General features: G+C 51.0%; 2 protein-coding genes across 2 annotated transcripts in view; one reads left to right on the top strand and one right to left on the bottom strand.

Annotated features, from left to right (window-relative positions):
• The first annotated feature begins 4,203 nt into the window (after window positions 1–4,203).
• RPS27 (ribosomal protein S27) lies at window positions 4,204–7,415 on the top strand. Its single transcript, XM_015411727.1, has 4 exons — window positions 4,204–4,299; window positions 5,046–5,154; window positions 5,851–5,961; window positions 7,170–7,415. The coding sequence occupies exons 1-4, from the start codon at window positions 4,294–4,296 to the stop codon at window positions 7,196–7,198; spliced, it is 255 nt and encodes an 84-aa protein (XP_015267213.1). The 5' UTR covers window positions 4,204–4,293; the 3' UTR covers window positions 7,199–7,415.
• Window positions 7,416–7,894: 479 nt separating this feature from the next.
• NUP210L (nucleoporin 210kDa like) overlaps window positions 7,895–10,456 on the bottom strand; it is an 84,208-nt gene continuing 81,646 nt past the window's right edge. Inside the window, exons 26-29 of the mRNA XM_015411718.1 lie at window positions 10,016–10,120; window positions 8,787–8,861; window positions 8,065–8,141; window positions 7,895–7,903 (exon numbers count right to left, since the gene is read on the bottom strand). Coding sequence (XP_015267204.1) covers window positions 7,895–7,903; window positions 8,065–8,141; window positions 8,787–8,861; window positions 10,016–10,120 — 266 coding nt within the window. The remainder of the gene's footprint in view (window positions 7,904–8,064; window positions 8,142–8,786; window positions 8,862–10,015; window positions 10,121–10,456) is intronic.

Genomic DNA, 10,456 nt, shown 5'->3' with positions numbered 1-10,456 from the left:
CAACAAAAATTTCATGGACTCGAGCCCCAGTCCTTTCCATGCGATATGTGAATCCTTCTCACTTCAAAAACGATCAAACCACAAAATGCAGGAAGTGGAAAGGGAATTATTTAAAACTCAGTTTGAATCAAGTCAGACAGAAGAGGCCATCCACAAGCAGGCTAAGCCAGTGAAACCCTCAAATAAGTGGGAGAAACCCGAAGTCTTTTTTCTAACGGGGGGTGGGATTTCTTATACAGCCAGTTTGGTGTAGTGGTTAGGACCGTGGACTCTAATCTGAGAGAACCGGGTTTGATTTCCCACTCCTCCACATGCAGTTGCTGGTGTGACCTCAGGACAGTCACAAGTTCTTTCAGAGCTGTTCTCTCAAGAGCAGTCCTCAAGAGAGCTCTCTCAGCCCCACCTACCTCACAGGGTGTCTGTTGTGGGGAGGGGGAAGGAAAGGAGATTGTAAGCCGCTCTGAGACGCCTTTGGGTAGTGAAGTGCGGGGTATGAATCCAATCCCCTCCTCCTCCTCTTCTTTTTTGTCTGCTTCCCCTCCACAGCTAGGGTTGCCAGATCCAGGTTGGGAACCTCCTGGAGATTTGGGGGTGGAGCCAGAGGAGGACAAGGGACCTCAGTGGGGTACAATGCCACAGGGTCCACCCTCCATGGCAGCCATTTCCTCCAGGGGAACTGATCTCTGTAGTCTGGAGATGAGTGTAATCCCGGGAGATCCCCAGGTCCCACCTGGAGGCTGGCATCCCTGTATTATATGATTGTATTGTATTATGATATCAGCCAATATGCTCCTCAATGTGTTTGACCTCTGAAGAAGGCCTATACAGGCCGAAACGCGTCAGGTCAAGTCCATTGGCCCTTGTGTGCTAGATTTTGGTATTTTTTTACCTCAGGTGTGATTGGGCCCTTATGTGTTTTTTAGATTCTTTGTTAATAAATACATGTATCTTTTTATACTATATACATTCAGTTTTTATTGTTGGCCCTCTATTCTGTTTGACTTGCCTTTTTAGGTTCTGGATCCCTGTGACCCCAACAGTGCCATTCAAGTCCAGTAGTACCTGAGAGACCAAGAAGGGTTTCAGGGTATGAACCAGAGCTCTCTTCTGGTCCCTAAGGTGCTACCGGACTCCGATCGAACAGCTCTACTACAGACGCTCTGAAACAATCTTTTCCCCAACAGCCAGCCACCGAAAAGGATTTCCACTTGAGGACCAGCTGGTACACAGCCAGATCGGGGGACGCCGGTATGAGGGGATTCAGGGCAGTGATTTCAGAGAATCCTGAAAGGGCCTCTCCAGAGTGGCTGAATGGGAACAGCATGGCGTATGAGGCTCCATGCATACGCCATGACTTATTTATGACTACTCGGCCCTTCTCTGCAATTCATGGTCGCATTTATTGACTATAAATCTGCATTTAATTCTATTTCAAGACATTATCTGTGGAGGAAATGAATTCAGCTGAGAACATAGGCAGTTGTTAGCGTGTATTATAGGCCTTTATATACCAACATTGATTTAAATGGCAGATTCGGGCTCCATGGTCGGCTGTCCAACTTGGTTAAAATTTCAAAAGTGGGCTGGCAAGGTTGTATTTTGGACCTATTTTTCTTCAGTAGGTACATAGATTACATTTACAGGGTTTCCATTGCAGCTTGAGAAATTCCTGGAGATTTTGGGATAGTGCCTGAGGAGGAGGGAATTTGGGGAGGGTTTTCACCTAGAATTCATGGTATACCATACAGTCTTGCTGTCTGAAGCTGCCATTTTCTTCAAGGGCGTTGATCTTTGTAATCTGGACGAAGGAGAAGAGTTGGTTTTATACCACGCCATTTGCTACCCAAAGGAGTCTCGGAGCGGCTTACAATCACATTCCTTTCCACTCCCCACAACGAACAGACACCCTGTGAGGTGGGTGGGGCTGAGAAAGTTGTGAGAGAACTGTGACTGACCCAAAGTCACCCAGCTGGCTTCATGTGGAGAAGTGGAGAATCAAACATGGTTCTCCAGATTAGAGTCTGCCACTCTTTAAAGTACTACACCACAGCTGTATGCAGACCAGTGTTCCCTCTAAGCTGAGTTACATGTGAGCCAGCTCACAGTTTCTTAGCCTCCGGCTCACACATTTTTGTCTTCGCTCAGGAAGGACGGCTCCAGAGCAAGCTAATTTATGCAGCAGCCAAACCGCTCACTCACAACTTTAATGCCAGTAGCTCACAAAGTAGAATTTTTGTTCACAAGTCTCCGCAGCTTAGAGGGAGCCTTGACACAGACCCCATCTGGGGGTTCTAAATGATAAATATTTTGCCAGGACACCAGTTTTTCCTAGCAAAAGTACCGCGAAAGCCCATGTCATGTATTTATTAGTAGTAGTGTGCCTCCCTCCTTAGACTCAAGGCAAATTGCAAAATCAATTAAAAAAGGAAGCGGGTTACAAAATATGATAAAAACAGTTCAGTGAAATAGCAAACACTTCTGATTAACAAAACAATGCAGTGGGACTGGGACTGAAGGATTGGGAAACAAAGCAAGCAAACGAAACGGTGTCAAAAGCAATACAATAGCACAGGCAAAAAATCGTCTCAGGCCCCGGTCACACGGGAGGCTTTGCCCTGCGAAATCGACGGGTTGTGTAATGTATCCATCCCAGACCGTGTATGCGGCCATTGCGCCACGCGGTCAGGTGAAGCCGTCGAGCTTCGCTCCCAGGAACAATGGGACAAGCGGATCCTAGCCGCACCTATCAGCAAGCTAGGCTCCCAGTCAAGAGCCTATGGAACTCTCGACCACTGTAAATAGCCAATCACGAGTGTGTGGGTGTGTTTTGGGTGCGGGGTTGTTGTGCATATAATCCAGCCTGCGAGCTGGGCTACTTGTCTTTGTTCTGAGCTGAAATAAAGTATGAGAGCTGAAATCACCAGTAAGTCTCAGTAATTTCCACGTTGAGGGTGCATCAAATGGGCGCGATCATACCACAACATCTGGGAAGTGTCACGCACCCGTCCCCGATCCGTCCCTTCGGCCCGAAAACGCGCATTGAAAAGGTACCAGCAACACAGCACTACCTTCTGGATGACGCGCGGCAACTCCAGGCGTCTGATCGGGGAAGCACTGGTAGCCCGTCGCAGCCAGCGCCGTTCCCCGTCCCACGCATGCGCACAAACGCGCAATGTCCGTTTTGCTGTGCTACGTCTGATCGCCTGCCGGAGCACGGAACCATGGGGGTGCGTCGGATCACGCTACCGCGGTTCTTTTTGCTCCATCTCTAATTTGCCTCCCTTCAGCAGCGCAGTATCCCGCTTGTGTGACCGGGACCTCAGACAGCAAAACTGTCTGAAGATTGACATACCCTATGGAAGAGACAGTTACAAAGGCAGAAGACATCAAGATGCACATCTGCATCTTCTATTTCATTCATTGTTATTGGGACACAAGAATTAATGTTGAAATTCGTTGCCTCAAGAAGTGGCAGAGAACAGCCTGGTTCAGCCAGGAACACACACAAACAACACGTGTTTATTGCACAGTTGTATGCAGAACTGAGAGACATGCAAAATGGAACCTCCATGGTCAGAGGCAGTGTATTATTGTGCTGGGGACCTGTAAACAGAAAGAGAGGACGATCATCACTATCCTGCCCTGCTGAAGAGTTTTCCCAGGTGCATTTAACTTCCCAGCCAGACTGGAGAAGCGCCTAGAACATGACGTCATCTTGCAACAGTGACGTCATCGGGCGAGAGGGCTTTCTTAGGCCCCTGTGGTGTGCCGTCACTGACCTAACTCAGCCACTTCAATAACGTCTTCGGGTGACAAGCATGAGAACGGTGAGGAGGGGGTGAGTGGAAAAACTTGAACTCCTCACATATCCCTCGTCAGGCATGACGGCGCCGCCAACTCGGCGACGAGACCAGGCGCTGACGTCACGTCTCCCATTACCCCCCCCTCCACCCGAGGTCTTGTAAAGCCTTCTCAAAATGGCGGGCCAAAGATGAAAGGGCCGCCCTTCCCAACATGGCTTCCCGCGCGGTCCCAGCCTCACAAGATGGCGGCCCTTTGCCCGCGTAGCGACCTTCGCATCATGGCGGCGCATCCGAACGCCGCGCGGGGCCATCTCAGTTACGGGCGCTTCCTTCCCAAAATGGCGGCCTGAAGTCGCCCCCCCCCCACAGGCTCGGATTGGGCCCGCCCCCTTCGGCGCGACTTCCGCCCGTGCGGGAAACCCCGGAGCGGATATAGTGCCCTCTCTTTCCGGTCTGGCTCCTTTTCGGCCGTCGCTGCCTCCACGCGAACATGCCTGTAAGTCCGGGCTCGGGCCGGGCGCCGGCGGGGGAGGGCAGGTCGCTCGCGGCCCCCGCCTCGAAGCCCCTCGGATGGCGGACGGGGAGGGGGAGGCAGTGGGAGGGGGGAGGTACTGTCGCTCCCCCCTTCCCGGTATTTATTTTTGCTAAATGCGTCTTCTTCTTAGGAATGGGATATTTGCAGTGATCGCAAAGGGCGCCCAATTTAATGGCTAAAAAAGTAAAACCTGGGTTTTATTTTTTTTTGCTGGGGGTGTGTGTGTGTGGACGCCCTTTACCATTCGGCCTCGCGGAGGATGGCTGTCTTGGGCGCCGGCCTCACGCTCCCTGGTCCGAGGCAAGGGCTGTTGCACTCCGGGGGCTTTGCGGCCCTTCTAGAAAGATCTAAGGTTTTGTAGACCTTAATCCTCGTGCTTGTTGCAACAGCCTTGTGAGGTAGGCTGCGTCCCCTTGTACTGCGAACGGGGGGAGGGAGAACAGATGTTGACGTTTAGGAGTTTGAATAGGGGGACTTAGTGCGTTTATGGGCGAGAGGGAGATCTGAAGTCCCTTGGGGCAGAGCTTTGCTCTTTCACCTGCTGTGTCCTGCTAGCAGACTGGAACCAGGTCGGCAAGCTGTCTTCTATGGGCTTTTTAAATCTAGGTCCAGTGTTTGGGTACTGTCATGGCAGCGGACTGATCACAAGACACCTGCTTTCGTAGAAACTTCTACTTGACGTATTTACTTACCCTTTGTCCTTGCAGCTGGCAAAAGATCTCCTGCATCCCTCCCCCGAGGAGGAGAAGAGGAAGCATAAGAAGAAGCGTTTGGTCCAGAGTCCAAACTCTTACTTCATGGATGTGAAATGTCCAGGTGAAGTGGGAGGGTGCGGCCTTCAAGGCAGTTGGCCAGCCTCCTTGCTGCTTTGGGGACAGAAATTTGTGTTTTGATTCCATGCAATGCCGTCGCTGTGCCTGGGGTCACGACTCACACTGCCAGGGGTTGTTCGGGGCAGCCTGGTGTTTCTGCTGTTGGGAGTCTGGAGAGGGGTGCTGGTGGGGCCACTTGCAGTGTTCCCTCTAAGATGAGTTAGTGTGAGTTCAGCTCACAGATTTTTGTTTTACCTCAGGAAGGGTGGCTCCAGAGCAAGCGAACGTATGCAGCAGCCAAATCGCTCGCTCACAATTTCAATGCCAGTGGCTCACAAAGCAGAATTTTTGCTCACAAGACTCCACAGCTTAGAGGGAGCCTTGGGGGCTAATTTTAGAACACTCTTAATCTGGGGGGCAGATAGAGAGATGTCCTTGCACGTTGCTCCCTTTATAGGGAATGTGTGTGGTCTTTTTAAAATTATGATATTGTTGTTATGTAAGCCCATGCAAGGTATTTGAAGAAATGAAACTGTGAGAAAGGGGGGGACACATAGATGTACAGGACTGACCGCTATCCCAGCCCCTGCCTAGTTCTAGACGACTTAGGAGTGTTGCGCTTGCCGGCAGTTAAACAGAGCATGCTCCTCCTCATGAAAGCAGACCTGAGCAGGATTGTTTTTCCCCCTTTTCTTCCTAGGTTGCTACAAAATCACCACTGTGTTCAGTCACGCTCAGACGGTGGTTCTCTGTGTCGGCTGCTCGACTGTCTTGTGCCAGCCCACTGGAGGGAAGGCCAGGTTGACAGAAGGTAAGGGGGATGGATGATGTGTTGAGGGGGCATTAAAGGGTGGTGTTAAGTCTAGTGAATGTTTTTATGTGTCTGTCCTTCCCCACCTGTGGCTTTTTTGACTCATATTGATGGTATGAAAGGGGAGGGGGGATTACTCGGTTTTTTTAGTCTGAATGAGAGAACCTGGAAATAGATTTATGAGAGGGAAACATTTCCCCCCCCCCCCTTTCAGTTGTAAGAGCTCAGGTCGGGGAAAGACAACGGGAGCTCTGAAGCCAGTGGCTGCGCAGGGCTGCAACTGGGAGTGGTTTATGGGTGCCGCTGGGAATACACAGCTGCTCACTTTTGACTGCCAAGCCCTGTTTGCCGAGCAGATGGGAGCAGGAACCCACACAGGTCTCCCCCTTCCTCCCTGAAGAAATGCTGTTGTGGTTGTTTTTCTGTTATCTGTTCTCAGGCAGGGTGTGAGCCCTGTTTTGCTTCCTCAAAAAAAAAAAACCTACCGAGAATTTATTTTTAAATGGTAGGCTGCTGTCTTTGTGTGAGGCTTGGTGGCTGCTGGGGGTGGGGACGTGGCTCAGTGGAAGAGCACATGCTTTGCATGCAGAAGGCCCCCGGTTCCATCCCCGGCACCCTCAGTTAAAGAGGACCAGGAAGTAGGTGATGTGAAAGATCCCCCTGTGAGACCCTGGAGAACCGCTGCCTGTCCGAGTAGGGGCCATGGCTCAGTGGCAGAGCCTCTGCTTGGCACGCGGAAGGTCCCTGGTTCAATCCCCAGCATCTGCAGTTAAGGACCAGGCAGTAGGTGATGCGAAAGACCTCCCCCTGAGATCCTGGACAGCCAATGGTAGTCTTAAGTAGGGGCTGTGGCTGAGTGGCAGAGCATCTGCTGAGCATGCAGGAAGGTCAGGTACAACTCCCAGCATTTCTAGTTAAAAAGGACCACACAGTAGGTGATGCCTGTAACTCTGGAGAGCTTGTACGAGTCTGACTAGACAATGCTGATGTTGACAGGCCAATGGCTTGATTCAGTATAAGGCAGTTGCGTGCGTGGTGGATGGCTGTTGTGCTCTCACTTTTGGCTTAAATGGCGATGTGGTATCACTGCTTTGCGCAAGAGGCTGTGTCGTGTTCCAGAAGCGGCCTCCGGACGCACGTGCAGACGTGGTGCCGCGTCCTGTCCGGACTGCCTTTGGCTCACGGCGCTTGTCCTTTTCTCTTTCCAGGATGCTCCTTCAGGCGAAAGCAGCATTAGATTTCAGCAGCTGGTGGTCCCAGATGGGTGGGGCTACGCGCACAGTCGCTGGCTCAAGTCCCGAAGGTTCAAGAGTGCCGATCAGGGGACGCGAGAAACACGGGCTGTGACTGCATGGCTCTTGAGGCTTCAGCCACTCGCGATGGCACACGAGGAGGAAATGTGCACTGTCCTTGTAGCCTCACCCATTTGATTCAATAAATTTTGGATAAAAATACACGGCCTGGTGTGTGTGTGTGTGTGTTACCTGGGAGTTCAAGGATGGGTTCTTTGCAATGAGCACAACTGCTGGAAGCTGCTATGGAGTCTCGTGTGGGGCGAAAACAACAATGGGTGATGGGCTTTTGAGAGCCTTGGCTCTTTTGAGCAGAAGAAGAAGAGAAGAAGAGATTGGATTTGGACCCCGTTCTTCACTCAGAGTCTCAGAGCAGCTTACAAACTCCTTTCCCTTCCCCTCCCCACAACAGACACCCTGTGAGGTAGGTGGGGCTGAGAGCTCTGACAGAAACTGCTCTTTTCAAGAACAGCTCTAACAGAACTATGGCCTGCCCAAGGTCATCCAGCAGCTGTAAGTGGAGTGGGGAATCAAACCCGGTTCTCCCAGATCAGAGTCCACGCACTTAGCCACTACACCAAACAGTGTGTTGTCAATAAAAATCCCTCTGTGCAGTTTATGGGTAAAAGGGGAGAGATTTTTCATCGCCTCTGCAAGTGAAACACAACAGGCCTTTAGAGCAGAGGGTGCCGCATTCCCTTTCTCAACACGAAGAAGGTAGCTGCCCCCGATTAAAAGACGACACGAGACCCAGCCACCAGCTTCACCGCTTTACTCTTTACACAACGCCGGAAGCACTTCATCGCCTTACGTTCCACAGCCAGGCCTGGGTCCTGTTCCTTGCACTGGGGTGCTGAGGCTGCCCGTGAGACGGATGATAGCTGTATGCTGGAAGAAGGAAGGGGGGGGGGAGAACCTTGAGTGTGGCTGTGTCACAGGGAAGGGAGCGGAGCTAAAACCGGTTGAATTAAGCTGGATTCTGTTGAAACGCCACACTCTAGAGCTGCTCTCTCTGGTGTAATATGATGAGAGCAGCTGGGGGGAAGATGCCTATTTTATGTTTCTGTTGCCGGGGGTGGGAAGGGACCTAAAGAAGGCACAGGCTGGGTGCCAAGCATTTGCGGCTCCTCTGGGATGCTGTGCCTGAGGCAGGCTCCAAGTTTCAGGAGCAAAGTTCAGATGTGTGGTGGTGGTTTGAGGTGTTCTTTCCACTGCTGCGTATGGACTTAAGACATCCTTCAAGAAGCAAAGTTGCACCTCGTGTATGTGTTAAACCAGCTCCAACCATGCGGGATTGGGTGACAAGCATGAGAATACTGAGTAGGGGATGAGTGGAAAAATTTGGGATTTTCTTAATTTTTTTTCCCCTTGGGATTACTTCAACAAAGCCTCCTTGGGGAAAGCCCACCCCTGGGTTAAGATGCTGCCGATCGTCCTGCTAAGGTTGGGCACCGGTGGTCCCTGAGGCGACCTGAGCTTTGGCGACTGCTGAGGATGCAGGCGTGGCTGCAGGAAGGCTTTGGCTGCACTCACCTGTCTGTAGCGTAGATGAGGTGGGAATATACACCAGGGGGACGGTTTGTATTCTGGTCAGAAAGGCATTGTAAGCTGCAAGGGAGGAAATCACTGCATCAGGATTAACCTTTCTGATTATGGCAGCAGGGACCTGATATTTTTGTTTTGTTTTGCCGTCAAGTTGCGGGCTGACACGGTGGCCCCGTAGGGTTTCCAAGGCAAGAGGCATTCAGAGGTGGTTTGCCCTTGCCTGCCTCTGCCTCGTGATGACCTTGGTATTCCTTGGTGGTCTCCCACCCAAACACTGACCAGGGCTGGCCCTGCTGAGCTCCCAAGGTCTGATGTGATCGGGCCAGCCTGGGCTATCTGGGGCAGGGCAGAACCTGAATGGGTAGCTTTATTAGGAATGGAGCTGCAGCAGAGCTATGATATGCTCAGTGATGGGGAAACACAACCTATATAAGTACATCATGGTGCACTGGCTACATCCAGCTTCTCTGATAAGGAGCTGAATGTTCTACCGATTAATACTCTCTTCAGAGTATTAATACTCTCCAGAGCCCTTCGGGGGTGGGCGGGGTAAAAATCCCATGTAATAATAATAATTCATGGTACATTAATATTCCCAAGAACATAAGGGCCCTGCTGGATGAGAGGAGCAGTCCATCCAGTCCTGCATCCTGTCTCACACAGTGGCCAAACAGTTCCTCTGGATGGCCAACAGGGCAGAGAGGCCGAGTCCTTCCTCTGATGTTCCCTCCTGGCTCTGGGATTCAGAGGTTCAGTGCCTCTGAATGTGGAAATTTCCCTCAGTCATCATGGCTTGCAGCCATTAATAGATGTCCTCCGTGCATCTATCTAATACCCTTTTAAAGCTGCTTATCCCTGTGGCCATTGCTACATCCTCTGGCAGCGAATTCCACATTTTAATCGCTCTGTGTAAAGTAGTCTTTCCTTTCCTGAACCTACTGCCCAACAGCTTCACTGGATTCCCTTGAGCCCTAGTATTTGGGAAGGGGAGAAAAAGCCTCCTGTCACAGGAGTCCTTAACAAGTATCCTGTAACTTAGACACACACACCCCTTCATATTGTGGCTAATATGTTATTTGCCCAACCCTTTGTAAGTAACAGATGCATAGTTGCTGGTTCTCATGCTGGCTGAGAATCCTTTGAAGCAACACCTCTCCCCCCCCCCCCGCAGCATCTTACCCATCTGCCTGAATAAAGTTCACGTCTCTGCTACTTACTGAGAAAGATGACAGAGGTAGATGCTAGGATAGCAAAGATGGTGAAGAGGAGGACCTGGTAGGAGCCGACCAGCTGGCGGACAATTCCGGCTTCAGCACACTGACCTAGATGGGCCACAGAGAGAGGTGTTGTTGTTTTTTTTTACCCCTTGGGTGATACAACCAAAAAAAACTGAAGACAGGTCAAGATGGGTTGCCGTGGTAGTCTGTCTGTAGCAGCAGAAAAGTCCAGTGGCTCCTTAAAGATTAACAAAATTTGTGGCAGGGTAACAGCTTTCGTGAGTGACTGGCATCTGAAGAAGTGAGGAGTGACTCACGAAAGCACAAAAACCGAAGACTATTTGATGTGACTTACTGACAAACTTGAATAATATTTCTGGTTGATACTGCATTCCCCCCCCCCCCCTGCGCTCTGCCTGAAAAAAAGGCAAAAAAGGGGGG

Source organism: Gekko japonicus, unplaced genomic scaffold, assembly GCF_001447785.1.
Source record: "Gekko japonicus isolate JY-2015 unplaced genomic scaffold, Gekko_japonicus_V1.1 scaffold175, whole genome shotgun sequence".
In the NCBI taxonomy this organism is placed as follows: domain Eukaryota; kingdom Metazoa; phylum Chordata; class Lepidosauria; order Squamata; family Gekkonidae; genus Gekko; species Gekko japonicus.
This window is presented reverse-complemented; position numbering and strand designations above follow the sequence as displayed.

Excerpts from the sequence above, each read along its gene's own strand:
- RPS27 (XM_015411727.1), top strand. Across the intron at positions 5,155-5,850 it reads CATGGATGTGAAATGTCCAG|GTTGCTACAAAATCACCACT; the intron begins GTGAAGTGGGAG and ends TTTTCTTCCTAG. Across the intron at positions 5,962-7,169 it reads GAAGGCCAGGTTGACAGAAG|GATGCTCCTTCAGGCGAAAG; the intron begins GTAAGGGGGATG and ends TTCTCTTTCCAG.